This window comes from Anser anser (assembly GCF_964211835.1).
Source record: "Anser anser genome assembly, chromosome: 20".
Lineage (NCBI taxonomy): Eukaryota > Metazoa > Chordata > Aves > Anseriformes > Anatidae > Anser > Anser anser.
Genome location: NC_139741.1, coordinates 11,945,563 through 11,969,045, shown reverse-complemented (window position 1 = coordinate 11,969,045; position 23,483 = coordinate 11,945,563). Strand labels below are relative to the sequence as shown.

At 59.2% G+C, this 23,483-nt stretch overlaps 1 protein-coding gene across 2 annotated transcripts; it reads right to left on the bottom strand.

Moving 5' to 3' along the window:
* Positions 1-323: 323 nt before the first annotated feature.
* MLXIPL (MLX interacting protein like) lies at positions 324-23,095 on the bottom strand. Of its 2 annotated transcripts, XM_083806227.1 has the most exons (17): positions 22,274-23,092; positions 13,641-13,747; positions 13,382-13,464; positions 13,025-13,114; positions 12,233-12,277; positions 11,735-11,933; positions 10,991-11,071; positions 6,193-6,347; positions 5,517-6,114; positions 4,574-4,647; positions 3,971-4,154; positions 3,198-3,310; positions 2,893-3,012; positions 2,557-2,684; positions 2,054-2,177; positions 767-896; positions 326-621 (listed from the first exon to the last, which is right to left on the bottom strand). In XM_083806227.1, exons 1-17 carry the CDS (start codon positions 22,567-22,569, stop codon positions 503-505), a joined length of 2,646 nt encoding a protein of 881 aa, XP_083662353.1. In that variant the 5' UTR covers positions 22,570-23,092; the 3' UTR covers positions 326-502. The 2 variants fall into 2 exon arrangements, with proteins under 2 accessions (XP_083662352.1, XP_083662353.1); XM_083806226.1 differs by having other exon boundaries at positions 324-621; positions 3,971-4,151; positions 5,517-6,347; positions 22,274-23,095.
* Positions 23,096-23,483: the final 388 nt, after the last annotated feature.

Genomic DNA, 23,483 nt, shown 5'->3' with positions numbered 1-23,483 from the left:
CCTTCCCGCCGCGCTGGCTGGCCCCGCCCCTCTGGCTGGCCCCGCCCCGCCCCGCCCCGCCCCGCCCCGCCCCTTTCGCGCCCCGCTGGCTGGCCCCGCCCCTTCCCCGCCGCACGGACTGCCCCCGCCCCTTTCCCGCCCCGCTGGATAGCCCCGCCCCTTCCCGCCCCGGCGGCTGGCCCCGCCCCTTCCCGCCGCACTGGATAGCCCCGCCCCCTCCCGCCCCGCAGACCGCCCCGCCCCGCCGGCCGGCCCCGCCCACCACCCGGCCCCGCCCACCACCCGGCCCCGCCCCTTGCCGCCCGCCCCGCCCCTTGCCGCGGCAGGAAGAGGCCGGGGGCCGTGCGGCGGCGCGCTCCTTTATCTCCCCGACACGCAGATATCGTCCGTCCCCGCCCCCCCACCCCGCCCCTGCGGCCCCGCCGGGGGCTCCCCGCTGCCGCCGGCGGGCGTTCATCCGGCGCCCGGCTCAGGCTGGCCCCGCGCGGCGGCCCCGGGGCGGCTACGAGGAGCTGCCGCGGGACGGCCCGGTCACTGCCCGCGTCGCCTGCTCGGGGACGCGCGCCGGGTCGCTGAGGATGGAGGTGGAGACGCTCAGCTGCCGCAGGGAGCTCAGGACGGCTGCGGGGAGACGGGGGGCTCGTCAGTGCCCGCGGCCGGTGCCGCAGACCCGGCCCCGGCGTGCCCCGGCCGCTTTCCCTCCGGTTTTCCCCCCCGGAGCCGGTCGGTGCGGGCCACCTGGCCAGCTGGGGACGGGGCTACGTACTGGGCCGAAGCGCTGGGAGGGAGCAGTGCTGGTCCAGCCAGGCGAGAGATGTCTGCGTGAGGCTCTCCACGCTGGCCGTGGACACCATGCCGTTGAAGGACTCGAAGAGGGGCCGGATGATGATGCTGAACTGAGGGGAGCGGAGGAGTTAAGGGCCAGCTTGGTCATGGCCTCCCCCCCACCAGCTCCTGGTGTGGGCAGCATCCTCCCACAGGCGGCAGGACAGGCCTCCCGCTGGGGTGGTGGGGATGCGAGCGTCAGCAGGACCATTCCGTGGACCAGGAAAGGGCCCGGCACCGCCGTCCCAACCGCCCCGCCAGGCCGGGCGCTGCAGCACCGCAGCTCTGGCACACGGGCGCCCCGGGGAGCCAGGTCCAGCTCGTGGCCTGCACCACACAGCCAAGGGCAGGCAACAGGAGAGCTGCACAACCTGCGTCACAGCTGGAGCTGCCGAAATCACAGGACAGCTCTTCCAGACCAGATCAAGGAGTTGGCTCGCGCTGCGTCCTCTGCAGGTGCCCAGAAGCAGAGCATGACTCCAGCACGTGTGCTCCCCAAGCTATACCCAGCTTCAGGGAACAACGCTGGGGGCTGGTGAATGTGTGTGTAGTAATCCAGAGCAGGCACCTCCTCCACCACGAGCATGCCCATGTCAGCCTTAGGATCCCTACTGTTGTGTGGAAGGAACCACAAAGCCCTCCCCCAGTCCGTGTCAGGAACCAGCTCTGCTTTGCCCTAGCTGCTTCTGTTACCTGGGGGTTGGCAGACCTCACGGTCTCTGCAGGCTTGATGGTCTCAGGGTGTCTAATCCCCATTCATGGCCCAGCTCTTTGACCATCCTGTCTGCCCCTCCTTGGCCTTTGGCCCCCTTCATCCTTTCCACTGTGTGGAGTCCAGACTTGTGTCCCAGGCATGGGCCTGGGACATGGGCCTTGGTTTCCAGGGTGTGCTACACTGGCCACCAAGGTGAAGTCCTCATGTCACCAGGTTTGTGCCTGGTCCTTTCCTCAGGCCACCAGGAGCTCCTCCCTGCACGGCAACAGTGAGCTCAGCTCCACTGGTGACTTCCCTTTTCCCCAAGGACTGATAATTTATTCCTACTCTGCTCACTCCCTTGTAACAGAAGCTTCCTCTTAGCCACAGCATCTCAGTGGGCTCCCACCGTGCGTCATCCCCAGAGCCTCTTGAGCCGGAGGGACACAGCAGTGGGCTGAGTGGGCAGACCAGCGGACCTGGTGTTTGGTGGAGGGAGCAGAGCCAGGAACAGGCACCAGCCCCAAAGGATACGATCCAGAACTTCCAGTTCTGCAGCGTGGAGGAGCGGACGTACTCGTCGAACATGCTGCGCATCTGGTCGAAGCGCTGGCGTGTGATGGGCACCCCCGTGGCTGGCAGCTGCTCCTGGCACAGGCTGTGGTGCAGAAGCAGCACTGTGAGTCTGCAGTCAGGGGGCTGGGAGTTGTGGCAGCCACCCTGCAGGGAGAGGCTCCAGCAGGCCCTCAGCTCTCAGCAGGGCTCACTGGCCCTGCGCGTTTTGAGCCGGTACTGTCCTGCTCTCAGGGTAGTGGTGGGGCATGTGCCCACGCACTGGTCCCACGCAGCTCTACTTCTTGAGCAAATCCCCCAGGTAGGGTTTGAGGGGGGGAGGGGGACACAGACAAATGGAGGTCCATGGAGGTGCTCAGAAGATTTGCTGTGGCTGCTGCCCCAAGGCACTGCCGCTTGCCCTGCCTGGCTGCCCCACCACAGGTAGCAGCTCCCTCCCACCTCCCCTGGCTGTGCCCCCCTACTTGATCGAGCTGTTGAGCTCCTCGATCTGCTCCCGCAGCCGCTGTGCCTCATCCTGGAGGGCTGCCCGCTCCTGCTGCAGCTTGCAGATGTACTCAGCTGTCTTCTGCAAGGTGGTGGCCTTGCTGACCTGCAGGGGAGCAGGGCTGAGGCAGCAAAAGGCACGAGGTCTTGTGCGCCCCACTGCCAAGCCTTGGAAGTCTCTGCAACAGGCTGCAGATCCGAGGCAACCTGGGCATGACTCCATGCGTGCTGGTGCAGCCTGGGGGCACACCATCCCCAGGAGATGCCCCGTGCCCAGAGCTGGCCAGCTGGTCTGCTCTGCCCTGCACGCTTACCTTGATGCTGGGCTGGGTGCTCAGCGTGCTCACCAGGCTGTGCAGTGTGTCAAAGCCCAGCTTGATGTTGAAGCGTCTCTTCTGCTCGGCGGAGATGTGTGTGATACGCCGGCTTTCTATCTGTGGGCAAGCACTGTCAGGCACCTCCTGGCAGCGGAGGTGGCCCCGGGCCTCCTGCCACGTCGGAGATGGGCTGACCCAAAGCTTGCAGTGAGGCCGGGGGTGAATTCGGTTGGGCAGCAGGGAAGGGGGTGCACATGGAGATGCTGCCCCCGCAGAGAAGGCAGCGCTTGCTCCTGCCATACCTTGCTGGACTCGGGTCTGCCCCTACGGGATGTGGGGTGATGCAGGGAGATGCCAGTGCCCAGCCCTGCAGTGGGTCCCGAGGAGGCCTGTCTGGGCTTGGGCCAGTCACTGCCTGGATAATAAAAGAGGATGCTTAGGGAAGACGGGCTGACACCAGGGTCCTGTGCTGGGATGGGCAGTGGGGAGCGATCCGCAGCATTGCCCTGGCTCCGGGGCAGCTACCCCCTCAGCTGATGGTCTGGTTTCCAACCTTGTCTTGTCCTGTCTTTTTCCAAATGATATTCATTTTACAACTGCTCAGAAAATGGGAACATTTGGTAAGTGATATTTTAAATTCCCAATGTTTCTTTGGGTGGGAACCACCAGGATAGAGTCCTGAGGGCTGTAAGGCTGTGATTTGCAGCACCAAACTGAAACTGGACATGACATGGGAGCCTGTTTTCCAGCCCGCACTCTGGTTTCTGTGGGTGAAAGCAGAGTGCTTCCCACTCAAAAACCAAGCTCTGGGTTTTCAAAACCACACTGACATTTTTCTGCTTTTGTCTTTTCCTCTTTTTTTTTTTTTTCCTGGAGAAAGAACCAGATAAAAAGGTTTGTGCCCTCCCCAGCAGAAAGAAGTCATTCCTACTCAGGTGGGTAACTGCAAACAGCCGGAATCAAAGCAGAAATTAAATTTTCCCAGAAGCAATTTGTGTTTGGTCCAGGCTCCCTGCAGGAAACAGGGTGCCCTGGGGGAGCTCCCAGTTGGGCTCCTTGGGGTGCTCAGACTCACCGCAAGATGATGTGGGGGACAGCCGCTCCACCTTGGGGACCAGCAGCGGCCCCGGCGCAGCGCCCGCCAGCATCACTGGCACTGGCACTGCCTGGGAAGGGCTGGAGCCAGGAGACAGCCCTGGGCTCAGCTGGGCCACTCTGGACAGGAAGGCGGCAGGGACGTCAGGGACACTGCTCTGCTGCTGAGAGAAGGCAGAAGGAAGCAGGAGGTTGGGGGCCAGTGCCCTGTGTGCGCCAGGGACCAGACCTCACCCGCAGCACAGAGCCCCTTTGGTTGGTCAGCGCCCCGGCACTAATGGCCAAACACTGCAGGGGGACCTGCAGGGGCCTTGCAAGTGAGATGTTTGCCAGATCTGCCCAGTTTTTTTTACCTGAAAAGACGCTTGGGTGACTCCCACCCAGCGCTGCTCCAAGCCTCCCCGGCACCCCAGCCACATGCCCCATCTGCATCCAGCTCCATTTTGCAATGGGGACCCCGTGAAGCCCCCTTCTCTCCACCTGCTATGTGGTGGCCCTACCCATTCCCCAGCAACTAGGAGGGCAATTCTCAACCTGGAGGGGGGAGAGGGGGCAACTGGTAAAGGGGTATGCAAGTACTTACCGGGGAGACAGGGGATGCAGGCAGGAGTGCCGGACCATGCGCAGGCGAGGTATCCAGGGCTGGCTCCTGCTTGGCTGCAAGAGAGAGGGGAGCAGAAGGGTGCTTCTGCATCAGGCTGCCAGTGCTTGGGTGACATTTTCCTGCCCCATGGGGGTGCCAGCCCTGAGCACCAACATTGCTGCAGCCCCTTCCCTGCCTGTCTGCCCCAGGGAAGACTGAAGCACCCACTGGAGAGAGGTGCCTTTGCTCCCTGCATCAGGGACATCCTATAGAATTACGGAATCACAGAATCATTAAGGTTGGAAAAGACCTTTGAGATCGTCTGGTCCAACCAACACCCTACAAAAAAAGAAGCCCGCAAAGCATCGCAGGGTGTTGCTCGAACCTGCGACCCCAACATGCGGCTAGAGGGGAGGCGAGCAGTGCAACCACTAGGCTACTGCCAGCCCCTTAAATCCTCATGTGTTGTGAGCCTGGGAGCCTCGGTGCAGTCACATACCCCCAGCCAGCTTTGGCCAAACAAAGGAACGGCCGAAACATCCTCCATGGCACCTGTCCTATCACACACGTGGGCAGCAGGGTGGGCAGGACACAGCCGGCCCCTCATCCCTTTCACACCAACTAGGCTGTAGACACCAGGCTGGGGACACAGGGACTTTGCACTAGTGCTGGTGGTGAAGCCCTGGAGCCAACTGGCCCCCGTCTCCATCCCAGGAGCAGAGGGCAGGGGGGCTCACCCATGTGTCCTTGCCTCTGGGCTTGGCACTGCTTGCCCACTCCCTGCCTCACCATGGGGACAGCCACACACCCAGTCCCGCATCCCCAGCATCCAAATCCCAGGGAGGAAGCAGGGCCTCTCTCTCCCAACACCCCCAAGCACCCCCACCCACCACCGACTCACCCCAACCCTGCGACCCCCCCGGGTCCTCCTGTGGCCCCTCACCTGTGGTCAGCAGCTGGGTCAGGCAGGAGTTGGGCACGGCCAGGTGTGGCGGTACGGAGGGCCCTGGCAGCCTCTTCGCCTTGGTGCTGCCAGCCTTTGCCTTCGACCGCCCGCTCCCGCCAGGGGATGGCCCTTTTGGGGTGGCAAACCTGGGGCTGCCCGGTGCGGTGTGGGGCAGGTGCTGGGGGGCAGCCGGGCCAGGGTACCCTGGGGGCACCATGTCCACAGCATAGCCCATGCCCGGGGTGTGCTGGGCGAAGCATGGTGTGGAGAGCGGGGACACGGGGTGGGCGAGGAGTGAGGGGCTGGGTGAGGCAGTGTAGGGAAACTTGGAGCGGGGGGCGGAGGCGGGGGAAAATGGGGGCTCTGGGCCCAGCAGTGGGGGCCCAGGGGATGGGCTGGGGCTGGTGTAGGGGAGGCCGAGCGGCTCCATGCCAACGCACTTGCCAGGGAAGTTGTACTGCAGCAAGGGCTTGTGTTTGAGCTGGGGGCTGAGGCTGCCAGGCACCGCAGCAGGGGGCTCGGGGGCCAGCGGTGGCGGGGGTTGCTCGGAGCTGAGGAAGGCACCATGGAGGCTGAGCTGGGAGGCACTGCCAGGCTGCGGGAAATAGGGACGTGTCAGGAGGGGTGGCTTGGGCACTGGCAGCCGTGGGCCATGAGCTGGGGTCACGCTCACCTGGAGGAGGGTGCTGGGAGGGAGCAGGGCATCGGGGCTGGCAGGCATGGCCCCTCCGCCACCATAGAGGGGCTCAGCCATAGTCACAAAGCAGGGTGGCTCCTGGTAGCCCAATTGTGTCTGTGCAGGCAATGGCCGATGACTGATGAAAATATCTGCGGGACAAAGTAGAGAGATGGTGATGGGCAGTGAGGGGCCAGAGGAGTGCTCCTGCTGCCATGAGCTGCTCCTGGAGAGGGGTGACAAGCCCAGGGCACACTGGAGAGAGACTCCATGCCTGGTGCTGGTGGAGATTTGCCTGTTTCACCTTCACCTTGGGGGGCCGGGACAGCTGCTGGCTCCATGGGCAGATTCGGTGCCCTTGTTGTGAAACACTGGAGTTTCACATGGTGAGAGGGAAGAGGCAACTGACGCGCCTAGGCCCAGCCTTGCCACAGGCACTGGGACAGGAAAACCCGCCCAGGGATGCCACCCAGGGGTGGGGACCCCATCCCCGTCCCTGTCCCTGACACCCAGCTGAGAGCTGCGTGCTCCAGCTACTCCCAGGGGGTTTGGGCCCTTCCCGCTCCTCCCGAGCCAGCTCTGGTGGCAGGGACCATGCCACCCAGGCTGTGGGGCAGCTGTGGAGCTGGTCTCGTGGCCAACACAACTTTACTCAGAGGATCAGGTCGCACTGTCCCTGAGCCACGCGACACAGTCCTGCTGGGGTCGGGGCAAGCATTTGCTTCTCTGGTCTGGTGCTGCCTTGCGTGCAGCCTGTGGCTAACCACATCCCATGCCCTTCCTGAAGCCGAGCCCCGTGACCTTGCTGCGACTCCCTCTCCCTTCCTGTCTCCTTCCCACAACCCTGCTTCTTCCGCAGGCCCAGACGCCACGGCACAAAGTGCTGGCATTGTGCCTGGGGCAATCACCGCCCCTGTGAAACAAGCTCCATGGGCACATCAGCCCCGCACACACCTCGGCTCTGTGCTGGGGCTACCATTGCCTGTGCCAGCACTGGACCAAACACGACCACCAGGAGGGTTTTTCCCCAGTGAGAATGACTGTGGGGTGGGGATGGGGCTGCTGGATGTACGTTTCCCTGTAGGGTGGAGCAGGAGCACTGGATGGGCTTGCAGGCAGCTGCCCGACAGCCTGTGGCACAGGTTCTGCATCCAAGCAGCTGGTCCAGTACACAAGCACCCATGTCTCTGCTGGGGAGCACCCAGCTGTGCTCCAGCACAGGGCCAAATCCTCCGCTGACATGGGCATCTCTGCCTTCAGGCCCTCATGCTGCTGACAGCAGAGCCAGTTCAAGAACATCCAGGCTGACCCTGGCTGCTCAGCCTGCCCAGCTGTGCCCTGGGCACCAGGAGGCCTGCAATGACTCCTCGGGGCTCTGGCACAGGCTCCAGTGCCTGGAGTGTCCTCACTGGGAGAGGCAAAATCTCTGGGCCTGAGACCCTTTCGAGTCTACACTGGAGGAGGAAATGCCAGCAGAGAGGGATGCCGTGCCAATCCCAGCAGTGCCATACCGCACAGCACACTGCTGGCTGAGGGTAACACTGGTGTGACACAGAGCAGGCGCCCTGCTCTCCTTGACTCTGCCCCTTCCCCATGAGCCCTGCAGAGAGGAGCTGCAGCCCACGTACCCCAGGCTGGGGACAGCATTTGCCTACATGCCCCTTGCAGGGATGGGCAGCAACATTGACACTCCACTTCTTCCCAGCCCACTGCTACAGGTTGTTGCAAGAGAGAGTTGGCTGCTGTCGGCACCAGAGCTCTCATGATGGAAATGGCCTCTGAGGTGCTCGGATCCTTATGGCCCCACTGTCCTCGGAGGCTGCAGCACATCCTCCTCAGACCCTGTTCCCAGTCCCACCTGGACTGAGGCCAGGGACATGGCAAATGCCTGGGAGCACGGCAGAGCCACTCCTGCCCCTCCAGGGCCAGCGCTTGGTGTGGGCTGTGGCACGGCCAGGCAGGGTCTCAGCATTCCCCAAGGTGCAGCACCCAGCTCCATGCTGCCCCTGGCCCTTCTCTGTACCCATGCCAAGCTGCCCCCTGCCACCAGCACTGCAGCTCTGTGTGTATTTATAGGCATTTCTGGTGCCCAGCACTGCAGATTCGATTCCTCTTGTGCCTCTCACTGTGTTGCCGGGATGGATGGTGGATCCTGCCCAGCACAGCAGCTGGCAACCTCCTGGGCGTTCTGTCCTCCCCTTCTCCTACCCCTTACCCACCCTGCAGCTCTTGCCCATGCTCCTCTCCACTGTCACATTGATCCAACCTGCTCCCGGGCTGTGCAGTGTGACCAGGGCGCACTGCTGCTTGGGGGACAAGAGCCTGTGCGGTCAGCACACTAAGCCTTTGGCATCCTTCTCAATCCTGGAGCTGCTCTCCAAAGGGATCCAGGTTACAGAGCCTGCTCCCAAATACAGGACCCTCCAGCACTGGCCCTGGGCTCCCTGCGAGCCCTGCAGTGCTGCAGGGTGATGCCACCCCACGAGCTGGCCAACCTGGCCCCTGTAACCCAGCGCCCAGAGCGGGTCCTACCTGGAGCGCGGTGCCAGCAGAGCTCGGGCACCGCACCGGGCTGATCCCTTGCCTCTGCCATCAGGACTTCTCCATCCGCCCCACACCATGCTCCGGCACCCACTGGGGACATGAGCTGGTTCCTCATTTGGGGATTGGCTTGCACTTGCTGACTGACAGGCACCGAGCTCTATGACAGCCACCAGGCACAGTGACAGCCCTGTGACCCTTCAGGAGTCCTGAGTCCCCATCTCTGCTCTGCTTGCCTCATTCATGAGATGTGTGGACTCTGGGCACAGCCCCAACAGGGCTGTTGCAGTGCCCACCCCGCACGCTTACACCATGCTGCTCTGCACAAGGCTGCCGGGGGATCCCTGCTCTCGAGCCACCATCAGCCATCACACACACTGCAAAAGCAGCCTTGGGTCCTAAGCTGACTGGCACCTGCTACTCTGGCACCCAGCACCCAGCTTTCAGCATCAGCCTCCCCTTCCTGGAAAAGGACCACCATGTCCTCTCCCTACTCACCCCGTGGCCCTGTGGTCACACTTAGGGCCTTGCACACCCCAGCTGTGCTGTCTAAAACAAGTGCAGACTCCCAGCCCAGCCTGAGGTGCGCACTCCTCTCTGCTCCCACACCTCCGCCTGGCACACTCACACGTCTGGTGCAGAGGCTTTCCTGCCATTCAGTGGCTTGCGGTAAGACCCAGCCCGTTTGCAGGCAGTACCCTGGAGTAAAATGCAGACCTCTACCCCAGGAAAAGAAAGACAATTTGACTGCTCATAGAAATATGTTGCTTCAGATGGGTACCATAGTGCCACTTGACAATTCCTGCTGATCATGAGGCTGTGCCGCACTGGGTGCACAACAGCAGCATGGATGGCAGTGTGGCCCATGAGGGAGAGGCACTGGGGCTGCTGCCATGACACCACTGCTGCGAAGTGCTGCTTAAAAGGGGTCAGTGCAGCCTTCCAATGCCATGCAGGACCTCCCTGTGGAATGGCAAGTGTTATTTTGACCCCTTCAGAGCTGTCTCACCACCTAGTGACCGCTGCCCACCAGGGGCACCCAGGGACAGGAGGCCAATGGCTAGCAGTGAGGACAGACCCTCTTCCCAGCATGGCTCGCCCCAAAGGGATACATGGAGCGAATGTGCTGGAAGGGCTGGCAAGAGCCCTCCCAACCCGTCCACCCCTGGGGCATCCCACCACCTGCCCCGGCACATGGGGGTGCCCACTGCTGCCCCTGCTCGCCGTCAGCATCTGGTCTTGCATCAGCCCACAGCTGTATGGCGCAAGCCGCTTTGTTTCCTCCAGTGGAGGGAAGTGGGAAATGGAGGCTGGCCACGGAGCTCCAGGAGTCCCAGCCAGGCTCCACTCACAGGGCACTGAGAGACACACCAAGGGGTCCAGAGATGCTGGTGCTGTCTGAGGCCGTCAGCTACAAGGGAGGCTTGCAGCCACCAGGCCACATCAGCTGCCCCCCCCCCCTAGAAAGTGCTCCCAAGCTACTGGCTTCAGCATGTTCAAGGGCAGAGATGGTCTCTGGTGCAGGGTGTGCCAGCAGCGCCTGGCCCTCGCATGACCCACGGGTACACAACACAGCACAGATGGGACCAGGACATGTCCCAGCTGATGCTCTAGTGCTCACAGACACTGTACTGCTACAAAGGAGTGCACCGTGTCGCAGGCAGACCATGACTGGCAGCACTGATGGCAGCCCCATGGGAAGAGGCCGACATTGCTCACTCATCCTCCTCAGCAGCCCCGTTGCCCCAGCTGTCTGGCCTGGACACCAGTGGCAGTTTTGTTTTTTTGGGGCCAACCCGGCAGGGACAGTGACATGTCATCAAGGGATGTAGCACAGCCCATCACAGGGGCCCAGCTCCAATGCAGCCCCCAGGCTGCTGTGCCTAGGGCTGACCAGCAAGAGAGGGGTGAGGAGAGGGACGTGGCAGCACAGAACCTGCTCTCTAGAGGTTTCCTCTCTCTTGTGGGGACAATTGTCCTTCGTCTGCAGCCAAATTCAGGTGGTTTCATACACCTGGCAAGACCCTCTGTTTGTAGAAGTCCCCTTCACCAGCTCTTGGCCAAGCTCTTCCTCACCTGCTATGGCAGACCAGGGCACCCCGGCCCTTTCTTGCTGCTCTTTCCATGGTCAGCACTTTCTGCCCCCAGCAGCTCTTGGTCCTGGCCAGACTTCTCACCTCCACTTTGGGCTGCCATGGTGTGCACAGTGCACCGGGCTGTATGGATGTGGTTCTGCATCCAGGCTGGCTCTTACCTGAGATCTCCATGGTATCATCCAGGCTGGGCTGCAGGGGTGCCAAGTCTGGCTGGATCATGTCAGCATTCCCAATATATGCTGGAAGAGCACCGAGATACAGCATTAGGGCACTGCACCCCCAGTCATCCCGTGTCCCCCCTCCCCCAGGGCTGTCCTCGCACCTGCCCTATTGCCACCACCAACACACCATTGTCACACTGCATCGCTGCACCTTGCCCCACAGCAGAGCAAAGCCAGGCAGATGGGTTCTCTCCCTGCAGGAACTCAGCCTCCAGGGCCATCCTATCCCACCACCCTGCCCACCAGCACGTCTGGGGCCTCATCCACCCACAACCCTCTGTGAAAGAGGAGAAAAAAACAGCTGATCCAGGTGCAGGAGCTGGCGCTGGCTGGTGCTGCAGGAGCTGCCTGGAACCGGGCCAGGCAGGGACAATGAGGAGCAGTCCCAGACTGGCAGCGCTGCCATGGAGTCTGGTGCGAGGCGAATCCTGGCCTCCCTGGCAGCCACCTGTGGCACCACAGCCCACCTTGCCCTGGACAGCATGGGCTGGCCCCCATGCAGCCACTGGGAGCTCTGTGCTTCCAGGGCAGCAGCAGTGTTGGGGTTGTCCAGCACTGGTGGAGGCCCTGTCTGCCAAAGGCAGCAGCTCTCGGTTTGAAGCCAAGAGGCAGAGATGTGCCTTGGGCACGCTGTCTGCCTGGACCTCCTCTTCCAATTCCAGCATGGCTTGGGGCACCCACCATCCTCTGGGAGCGCCTGGTGGGTGCTGGGTGTCTGTGTCATGGTGAAGAGTGTGTCAGAGATGTCTGATAGGAAGGTGTCCAAGTCGAAGTGCTGCCTGCCCCCCAGCTCCTCTTCCTCGTTCCCAAGCAGCATGGGCACCACATTGCAGAAGAGCTGGTTGCACCATTTCTCCGTTGGTCTCCAGGCATCCTCGTCCTGGGTGAGATGGAGCAAAGGAGCTGGTGGGCACCTCCCGCAGGCAGGGCCCATGCCTGCCTCCCTGGCTGCTGCCCCAGCAGTTCCCAGACAACTGCAGCCTCCCTCATCCCAGGGCCTCCAGCCTGGCACACTGGTGCTTCTGGAGGGTGAATCAGCATCCCAACTGCCTCCCCTCCAGTGGCCACCACAGACATCGGGGACAGGGGGCTTTCAACTGCGCTTTTCCCGAGCTGCCTGGCACAGGGCTCCACATCGTGCCCCTCTCCCCGCTGCCCATCCTTCCCCAGCAGACTCACCTGCTTTGGGCTGGAGAGCTCTCCCTCCCGGCTGGACTTTCGGAGCTGGAAGGAGAAGAAGGTGACAGCTGAGGTGTGGGCAGATCCAGGGCAGGGCAGAGGGGGCAGCGGGCCCTGCCCCTCGGTCACCTCCTGCCAGCCAGCAGGACCACGCGCACTGCCTGCTCTGGGGTCTGGCCCTGGCCACCACCCCTTCACATCTGCCTTTACTGCACAGGGCAGCAGCAGGGCTGGTGGAGAGGTGCGCGGCGGTGTGAGGCTGCCCGCACACTGCCTCCCGCGGCACCCCGGCCTTTTTCAGGCTGAGCGAGCGGCTGGGGAGGAGGCTGGCATCATGCTCCTCCCTGCATGGCGGGCGGCCAAGGCCGGTGCCACCCGGGCCACTGCTAGATTATCCTGCCCGGGAGTGACTTCCAGGGTGACATCGGGCCAGCCGGCCTGCAGGCACGTGCTGCCTGGCTGAGCCTCTGCCGCCAGCGAATCACGGCCCAGCCGGGGTGATGCAGTGAGCCCCGCTCCTCCCACCCCAGCACGTGCACTGCAGGTGCACTGCCAAGCCCAGCCCCAGGCCATGCAGCAGGCAAGGCAGAACCAGCTCAGGTCAGACTGCCAGAGTGCGCCACAGCACCACGGGCAGCCAGGGACGGGACCCCGCCAAGTCCCCTCCACCATCACCGTGGGGACAACCACCGGCCAGCTCCCAGGCAGCCATGTCTCTGCACCAGGGACGCCGCCATCCTGTCCCACCATCGTCGCACTGGGGCAGGGAGCAGCAGGGACAGGGCCACTCACCCGCTTCTTGTAGTAGATCCTCCACTTGTGGTACTCCCTCATTACCACCTCGATGCGGCGTTTCCAGTAATTGCCCTCCAGCACGACAGCCTGTGGGAGTGGACAGTACTGGGGCATCACGGCCATGGGACTGATCCCCCAGCCTGGCACCCCACAGCCAGCTCCTGCCTACCCCAGGCACCCCACAGATGGGACTGGTTTCTTTGGGCCACATCGTAAATGCCTTCCCCAGCAAATCTTGCAAAGCCAGCAAGCTGGGATGGGGGCTCTACCTCCTGCGATGTCCCCAGCTCCCAGCTGCACATCCCCCCCCCAACCTGCTCCTGGCTACAGGAGCAATGAGGGCCCACACCCTACCTCTGGTTTTCGATGCTCGTCAGCCTCAGATCCCTCCAGGGGGGTGATGAAACCACACATGGGGTTCTTCCTCTGTTCCACATCTGCCCAGGGGAAAACAGCCGGCTTTGCCCACAGCCCCCTCCCTGCACAGGGGAGGGAGCCGGTGCACTCGTAGGGCTGGGCGCCTGCTGCGGCTCTGCTGCCCCAGCATCAGCCCCATTCCACATGGCATTGCCCGGCACTCAACATGGGCAGCAGGGTCTGGCCTCATACTCACACTGGATGTACCACGCTCTCCAGATAGCATTGTTGAGACGGATTTTATCCCGGCAAAGCAGCCGCTGCCCCTTGAAATTCTTCCACTTTGGCGACACCAGCTTCCCACTAAAATGCCAGGCAAAAGAGAGGCTGAAGGGGACCATGTTAGAGCCCTCCCATTTTGGGGCCTTACAAGGAGGCCATGCCTTGAGACAGACTGAGGGCTGCCAGCAGGTCCGGGAGCAGGCACAGCCATGTGGCTCAGCTTCACAGCTCTGTTGCAGGCTGCTTGCCAGGGACCCATCGGATTACCATAGGAGCACCCTGAGCTCCTGTTCACTGAGAGCAGCACAGACCTAAGCCAGGAGCTTTGCAGACCCACATTAGGCTTCTGGAGCCCCTGGGATTAAAGCACAGCATACAGGAGAATTCACTGGCCGAGACTCTAGACATTGCTCCAAGGTGAGACCCCACCTTCCCCGAGCTGTATTCTAGCCCCAGGGGCCAGGAAGGGAAGTTGCCCACCCAGCCAAGTCACTGGGAGCATGTGTTACTGTGGCTCTTGACTCATCGCAGCACTGGGACTGCTATTTTTGAGCCTCTTTTTAACTCCAGGCAAGGTTTGGAAACCACTTCAGCCAGGGTCAGGCACGGGCAGCAAGGCAGGCAGGGACAGCTGTCTGTGTGGGTCTGGGGACAGAAGGACATGCAGCCTGAGGACATTACGGGACACTCGCTTCTGCCCTAGGAGGGACAGAGACAGGACCAGCCCTGTCCTCAGCCTAGCACTGCCCTGGGCTCGTTTTCCACCCAACCTTACACCTGGTGCCACCCTGCACCCCCTCACCCTGTCTCCCAGCCCGGCCTGGGCTCCCTCCTTCCATGTTTCCAGGCTCCTGGAGGCAGCAGTGTTTGTTGTGCAGCTTTCCATGGTGGTGGTGATGTCCCTCATACAGCCTGCAGTGTGGGAAGCTTCCTTTCACGAAGCCAGCACTGCAGCTCATTTCCTTCCAGCTGAGGGACCCATCACCCTCCTGTGCACCCAACTGCACTGCACAAAGGTTCCCAAAGTCATACTGCCCCATGGGGCCCTGTGGGAGAGGCTGGGGTCTCTTTGCCTTATTGCCTGGTTCTCCTGATCCTCTGGCCAGCTTCTCTGTCACAGGTTTGGGATCCTGAATGTTTCCTTTCCTCCTCTTCCTGCTCTCCCACCTGCCAGCACATGGCCCTGGGTGATGACAGCTTCACCCACAGCTTCATGAAGGCTGGGCTGCTCCCCACGGGCAGCATTCGCACACGGAGCACAGTGCATGTGAAAGGCCACAGCTGCACTTCCTCCTGTCCCTCTCCAGCTAAAAGCTTCTCCCTTGAAAATCTCAATGCTGCTTCAGGTCCCTCTTATCCCCTGTATGTGCAGAGAAGATGAAAGGTAAAGGCTGGGCTTGGGTGTGTGGGGGCATATTCCCCTGTTGCAGCATCTCCTTGGATGTACCCTGCAGATGATGGGACAGGTGTCCATGGGGAGGTGCTGGGGGAGGAGAGCTGGGCCCTACTAATGCTTTAAGCAGCAGCACACTTCCCATTCAAACTCACGAAACCTCTGTTGTGCACCCTCTAAGGAAGACTCTGGCCAATTCTGCATTAACTGTGCCTTGAAATCTGCTTCTCGTGTCTCGGCTCAGCTGGGTCCCATGGCAGAGGCTGTCTCTGTCCTGCCCGCAAGGCTCCCTCCCTCTGTGGCTGAGCGACTTGGCGAGGAGGAGCTCAGTGCAGTAAAGCCAGCGACACAGCCACATCCCCATGGTGCTTCCCTCAAGAGCCACCCACTGCCAGACACGGCGGCCAAGACTCCAGGGTGCTCCTGTCCCTCTGCCCCACAGAGCGAGGTGGCTTTTTGGGCAACAGGGAGACATCGCTGCTGTTACATACAGGTGTCCCAATCAGGCAGCAGTACCTATAGCAAAATGCTCCATGCTGTCCCCAACTGGCTCTGTGGATGGGAGGTGAGCGCTGCCTGTGCCTTCTGGCTGGGGCTGGGAGAAGGCGCAGGGACCCCCGAGGCACCCCACAACCCCAGAGCCTGATGTAGGAACATGTCTGGGAGCTAGAGCTCTGAGCCACAGGGGTGGAGGGGGACACCCTCCCCTGGGAGAGCCACGGCTGCTGGCCACTCACCCAGCCCTGACCCACGGCCCCAGGGGGCTGGAGAAGGACCCACATCTCCATGGCTCTGGCCCGCAGAGAGTTAAGGACTTGTCTATGCATTGACCACTCCACTATCACCAGGGATTTTGAACTTTCCCCGGTGGCACAAGGCAAACAATGCGGTGGTGCCAAGCAGAGGAGCCAATGGAAAGGACGGGTTTCCTGGGCACGTGGCCAGTTCCTGCTGGTCAAGGCTACCCAGCCACACTCCTTGCTAGTGCTGCCCATGCCACCAGCCAGCTTAAAGGAACAGCCAGAGACTGTGGCCCCAAGCCCTAGGGCTGCAGCTGGGTGCCTTGGCCATGCATGAGGCCGGTGGGGCCACGGCCACCAAGCACCATGGGACGTGGAGGCAGAAAGGGGATGCCTGTGAGCCTCACCACTAACTGCCTTTTTCTTCCATTAACGATCCTTTCAGTTTTGGAGCTTATCACGCTGATCTTTGCTCACTGGTTTGCCTTGAAAGAGGCCCCACCCTTTCCTGAAATTATGTCCCAAGGAGATGGATGCGAACACCGCACAGAGCTGTGAGAAAGGTTTGGGATGCCCTGGTGCGCCTTGGCACAGTTCATGTGTCCTGCTGCCCTGCAGAGCTCGAGGAATGGGGACCTGGACCCCACAACTGGCAAAGGGGTTTCTGTGTGACAGGGTGAGGTGGGAGTGGAGCTTGCCCTGTGACCAACCCTGGCACTGGCCAGCACCACCTCTGGCTCAGCCAGTAGCACCTGTTTGTTCCACGATTCATTTAGCCTGCCCAGAAGTTTAAGCATTGCAGCCCCTACTTTCATGGCAAAATGAGTGTTTTGCTCTCCATCAATGCCAAGAGGAGGGGGAAGGAATGACTTGGTGAGATGCAGACCTGCATGAAGGGAAATGGGCTGTAGCAGGAGGGGAAAGGCTAAGCTGAAGGTCCTCCTGCAGGCACAAGACTGCCTGACCTTCCCAAGTACACAGAAACAGCGGCCAGAAGCAGGTCCCCATGGGGCCAACAGAACCCCCTTGTTCTACAGGCAGCAGGGACCCCACTGGCCCCAGGCTGGCTGAAAAATGACAGCCTTTCCTGGAAGTCCTAACAGCTCACACTCAATTTCTTGCAAATTTTGGTACCAAAATCATGGTGTTTTTGTTTGTTTGTTTGATTGTTTGTTTTTAACATCGATAATCCAGAATCTGTGAGATAAAGTTAAAAATCTAGCCACAGTTTTCCCAAAAAATGCCCCAAAGCAAAAAGTGATTGTGCTCAAATCAGACAGTCGTGAAAATGCCCCTACTATCTGCATGAGCTTTTTTTTTTTTTTACTCTGTTGTATTGATGAAAAAAAAAACTGTTCTGCCAGCTTGTCTGTTTTGCTCTACTGCCTCCAGGGAAGTATGTGCTTTGCCCTGGCAGGCGTGTGGTGGAGGCTGGTGTGGGTGTATCTGGGATGATTTGAGGGCAGCGTTGTGACAGAGGTGTTAACAGAGTGTGGGTAATGCTGAGGATTAGATATGGAGGTGCTCTGTGTATTTTCTCGCAGACAGGAGTGACTACATCCTTACAGCTCTGCTTTGCGTGCAGCCATTTACCTCAGTGCAAAGAAAGCACAAAGTGCCCCAGATAAGACGGGAAGCCATTTAAATCCTCTTGTGAATAACTGTCTGGGAAGCTGGACAGCTTGCAAGTCAAGCCAGGCTCAGCATGGGAACAGGTTCGCACACCGGACCAACTCCTTTGCACTCCGCACTCTGCTTGGGCAGGAACAGCCCCCAGCTCCTTGGGAAATGGCTGAGAAAACACAAGCCGTTTCCTGCTGCAAACAACAGCACACCCGCGCTGCAGCACAGCTAGGCTCAGCCGTGCCCAAGCCTTTCCCCCTCTGCAGGCCCGCTGCTGCCCCTCATGTTGACAATTCACAGCAGGAGCTGCACCCACTGCTGCACAGCCCATGGAGAGCTGCAGAGCTGGGGCTGCTGTCAGCACTGAGCTCTGGTCCTGTGGCCAGAGGGCCCTGGCTCCTTGCGGCTCAGGCATACACAGCACTGAGACAGTCTGCGGTCTTGCAGCCTCATCAGATGGATGCAACCAAATCTGCACTAGCCACTTCCAACCAGCCTGAACTAGTTCATAGGAACGCACTTTGCACAGGCGAATGCTGGTGAATTGTAGTGAATTGAGGCTGAGTGATTTGCCAGGAGGGAGGGCAAAGGAAAGCGCAGACTAATCCTGACAGAAAGAGAAAGGAAGAGGATAGCTCAGTGTGTTCATCACTGGGGTGGTCCCTGCCTGCTCTGTTGCTGTATTCTTCCTGCTCTGTGCATGAGTGTTTAAGACACTGTGAATTAGAGAATCAGTTAGAGAACATGGCAAAGCTACAGCAGCAATTCCACTTCTCCTAGGAAAGCCTTACAGGCTGCTATCAGCTTGCCAAGAGGACGAATTAGCACAGAATTAGCATTCAAGGGTGTAATCCAAGCCTGTCTTGTTTTAAATCGTATGAGAGTGACAGAGTTAATACTCCACTCCGATGTCCCTACCTGCTAAATCCCACCTTCCAGTACAGGCAGGGGAGAAGAGGAAGTTATTCTAAAACACACTCTGGAAAAAACTACAAGAGGGTGTTTTTGGTTTTTTTTTTCTTTTTTTTTTTTTCCTGAAGCACAAGACAGACCTGCACAAGATGGGACCGCACAAACCTGCAGTCTGCAGTTCCCATCTGTACCCCATTTTTCTCCCTTAGGAGGACAGTTCCTCAGGATAGCCACCCAACGATTCCCTCCAATTGCTTTACAAGGATGGGGCAGGACAGGATGAGGTGGGGTGGTGTGTGAGCCCAGGAGCCCCTGAAAGGCAGGATAGGATGCTGGGGAGTGGCACTGTGCTCTTGGGAAGAAAGAGTTTGCTCAGCTGGGCTGATTATGCTGGGGCGAAGGTGTGAACAGTTCCTGAAGGAGCTTGGCTGCACATGTGCAGCTTCTTGGGGAAACCTGGGGAATCCAAGTGTACTGCAGGGAGGTCCACCTGTGACAGACATGAGAAACAACAGTCTAAGGAAGAGACTCAAGAAAAGCAGCAAGATGATCTCTTGCAAGGAAGGAGTGGATGACAATCCTTAACTCTTTGGCAGAAGAGCTGCTGAAAAGAGAATAGTGTCCTGGAAAATGGTTACAAAGGGTCTCAGCACTGCTTCATGCCAGCCCCCAGCACCAAGAGGAAGACCATGGTGGGGGGAGATGCTGCTTTTTGAGGGAGCTGAAGAAACAAGCTACTGCTGGAAGCAAGCCCTGATGTGGAGAGGGTGCTTCTTGCTCACAAAGGAGGTGATGAACTGTCCGACCCATGGAGGGATGATATGAGAGATCCTCGAGGCAATGGCTCAAGCTGAGATGGGACTGCCATAAACATGTGTGAAGTGCCACAGAGGAATGATGGACAGGGGTGGAGTTACAGCTAGTCAAAACACTGTTCAGCTACAGTCATTAAAAAACAGTTGTAAAAAACCAAAACAAACAGTATTTTTAGAGAGAGTTTAGCATATTTACCTTCCTTTGAAACGGTGTGAGCCAGGCCTTGAACAACAAGGGGTATGTGGCTGCAACAGACACCGCTCAGCAAGCAGGTCAAGAAGTGATAGTTCCACTCTATTCAGCGCCTCTAAGGCCATATCTGGATATCATGTCCAGATGTGCTGCTTCCCCCCCACCACCACCCCCAGTAAAAGATGGAAAAGCTCAAGTCCAAAAACTGGAGTAATCCTGGAAGGGATCAAATGGTGGGAGACTGACATACATGACAGAAAAGAGGAGGCTGAGGGAGCTATATTTGTTCCACGTGAAGAAGAAAAGGTGAAGAGAGGAAGGTGACGGTAGTCTTCAACTACCAAAAGGAGGTTATGGAGGTGATGGAGACAGATAATTCTCAGAGATGCACTGAGAAAGGACAAAGAGGCAACAGACACAAACTGGAGCAAGGGAGACTCCTATTGGAGTCATGGAGGACACACTTCCATGTGTGAGCAGTGAAGCCCTGGGACAGAAGCAGTGGGATCATCATCCTTGCTCTCCATCATTCGTCTTCTCCATACTTCAAATGGTGAAGGAACTTGAGGAACTTGACCTGACTTTGGGATTAACCATGCCCAGCACAGGGTTTGGACTATGAACTCCAGAGGTGACACCTTTCTGTGGTTTCTGCTTCATTAAGGAGTTAGTCTACAACATAACTATGGATGCACTCGTAAAGGTTGGAAAATATTTGGCTGGTCACTCCAGCTGAGGCTGTGCTGCACCAACATTGTTTCTGAGGAACCTGTCTGGCAGTGAAGGTGTGAAATGGCAGCTGATGCAGAGAGGTATCAAATCAGATGAAACTAAAAGTGCAGGTCAGCCAAATATCTTTAAACTCCATTTAACCCACTCTGATACCTTCCTCCAACCACTGCTCATAAGGCTGTCAAAAATGTATTAGCAAAGCTGCTGTGGGTTTCCAAAGGGAGGAGACAAATGCTTGAAGGGCAGTTAGCCAGCAGAGCAGTTGGCTCTACAGTCAGGGTCCAGTCTCGTGTGTGGCGAAGCATATCTAGCGCTTCATTGCAGGTCCAAGTTTACCTGAACCTGAGCTCTGATCAATACTTCTTGTCGATCTGTTTTTAGGATGCTGCAAAGCTGCAGAGCACAATGGCTGTGAGATGGAGGAGGGGAGCATGTAAGCATGGAAGGGCCTCCAAGAAACAGAAGAACTGAGCATGGATTTGGGTATCATCTAATGTCAAAATCTCCCTGCTGTATTCCACGACTGGCAGCTGCCCTGGCTCCAGGGCTGACAAAGATGTGCTCTCACAGGTGCTGAGCAAGACCTAGTCTTGCGCCAAGACAGACAAAAGACTTCTCTAATGTTCTGGGCTCTGGAGTGGCCACCAGTGGTGGCAGTAAAACTTTGTAGCTGATGTGGATCCTCCTCACTGAGGGCTACTGTTCAATTGCAGTTATGGTTCGCCATGCTGCTGGGCTTGGGGATGGTTCATGCTTTGTCATGCAGGAGGAAAGTGAGGCCCAGGAGTCTAAGGGGTACAGATGTCTGGAGGGATGGAGTCATGTCTGCAGCAAAAGGGCCAGTCCTGGCTCTTCTGGTCTGCTCCACCTGCCAAAGCACTTGCACCAGAGCTCAGGAGCACATGGAGGCATCTCAGGAGTCAGAAGCCTACACATTCTGGGGTGCAGCAGTGTCTGCTCCTCCAGCCCCATGCAGCAAGACTCACAGTAAGGCAAGTGTGGGGCTGGGAGAGCAAAGGAAAGTGAGGCTACTCATTGCATGAGTAGCTGGCAGTAAGTGCAACCAACCCTTGGCTGGGCCACTCCATGCTGAAGTTCACCATATTTCTGCAGAGCATCAGCGTCACCAGCACCTCTGTGCCTCACCAACTATGAGCAAACCATGCAGGCTGGCACACAGACGCATGGCGATGGGCCAAACGTACACAGCTACGTGGCAACTAGTACCCTGCGCAGTACTGTCACAGCACATGGCGTCACCAGGACTACTCTGAGACTGACCACATATGCCACCATGCCAAGCTCCAAAGGACTTCAAGGCACACCTGAGAGGCCAACGTGGGACCAGGAGATGGGCAATTCTTCAAAGCTGTTTTGTCCGTGTTTTATCTTCACAAGGCATCAATAGGTAATCATCGATCCAGGTTTTCACTTGGATTTTTGGGAAAGCTGTGCAAATAATTTTGCACTGAGGTCTGTAGAGCAAGTCACCCTTTGACAGGTCACAAAGCCTTGAGGTCTTTGTGGAAGTGGGGAGCTGCCTCCAAGAACATGGCCCAAAGTGCTAAGAAACAAGTTGCAGGCTCTCCTGTTGTCACCGAGGAGCTGTATGTGGGGTGAGCACGTCCCTCGCACCCTGGGCTTGGGTGATTTGTATGTTTGGGGGAACAACACAGTCACCCATCTGGTTTTGCTGGAGAGAAGGGGGGAAGCTTTCAGCAGGTCCTGGACAAAGCCCTGCGCAGCCATCCAGGCTGGAGTGCTGCCACTGCCACATGACCTAGAACAACTTTGGGACAAGTGGGCACAGCTCTGGGCTGTATTGCCAAAGACTAAGTGTTGTCTGCACACAGGTTACTGCTGCTCTACAGAGTGTGCAGGGCCGGGGTGCAGGGTGCTGCAGACAAGTGCAGTAACTCCAAATCTCCTGATGGAGGATGGTTAAGCTACGTGCGAAGAGAGGAAGAACTCATCTGGCTCCATAGCAGTTCTCCAGCACCAGCTCTTTTCCCCTGAAACCTCCCAGGATGGCGTTCTGTGAGCAGATGCCCCACTACAACCCAATGGACAAGCAGATGAGGTTCCTGGAGATGGAGCAGCGCTGGGGGAGCCCAGCCTTTCCAGCGTGCCAGACTCACACCTTCAGAGAGCTGGGGGATCAGTGAGACACATGCTGGGCGCGAGGGCTCTCGGACTCACCTGTACTCTAGGCTCATGCACTCAAAGAGCCGGGTCAGGGTTGGGTCGATGCTCCGCGGATCAGCCGCCTCGGGCTCAGCATGGCGGTGGCGCCGACGGGGCAGCGAGTCGCTGTGCGGGGACGACACCATGAAGTGGCCACTGTGGATGACCTGGGAGGGTTTCTGAACCCCAGCACCAGGCCCTGCACCACCCATGGTCGCATCCTCAGAGTCAGAGTCGAAGTCGGAGTCAGGGCATGGCCCAACGAGGGGCTCCGGGAAGGGTCCTGGGAGCCCCACCTGAGCTTGTGCCATTGCCCAGTGCCTGCTGCAGGAGCCACACCAGCTGAGAAGCCCTTAGTAGTCTGCCCCAGCACTGCAGTCCATATCCTGGCAGTGCCCGAGCCCTACAGATGCTGCACTGGCATGGAGCACGCGCTGTTGCCCTCCCCAGCAGTGCACAGGCACCTCCTCCTCAGTGTGGCTCGCCCCACCCCTGTCCCTGTCCCACGCCGTCTCCTCCACGCTGCTTGGTTCAGCTCTGGGTTTGCCAGGCCAGCTCTCTGTGAGCCCTATTTATAGCAGTGGCAGTGATCCCGCCCATGGCGCACCCACAGCCAGGCCGCAGCGCTCGCCACAGGCCACCACTAGCCACAGGTGCTCCAGCTCCGTGCCACTGCCATGCTCTCACCGCGCGCCTGACTGCCCTGGCTTTTATTTCCCCCCGCGCAGATCTGGGGAGGATCGGCTCCAGGTCCCCGGCCCACCCCTCGCCAGCAGGGCTTGCTGGCAGGAGGAGCACAGTCAGCTCTGTTTACCCTGGGCTAATCGCTGCTCCCAGTGCACCGGTGGGGAGAGGAGCACACGGTATTTACCTAGTGCCTCTGCCCTAACGTGTCTCCCTGCACTTCCAAGGGAACAAATACAGATTAAGGGACACAAACAAGTAAAATTATAGCAACGGGCATCCAGCTCAGCACAATGCACACCGAGTCACTGAGCCGTGCTACGAAGCTGTGAAACAACTGAGGCAAAAGCCTGCTCCAAGACATGACCCAGCAGGAGAGGGGATGCAAACACTGTGTGCGAGACCCACGGAGAGGACTACGATGAGCTCAGGTGCTCAGGATTCATGTACCTTGTAGGCATGCGGTCCTTAAAGCCGATTGATTCCCTCTGTGGCTGTGGTGGCCCAAGGGAAGCAGCTAGGCAGGGCTCCTGCCCATGCC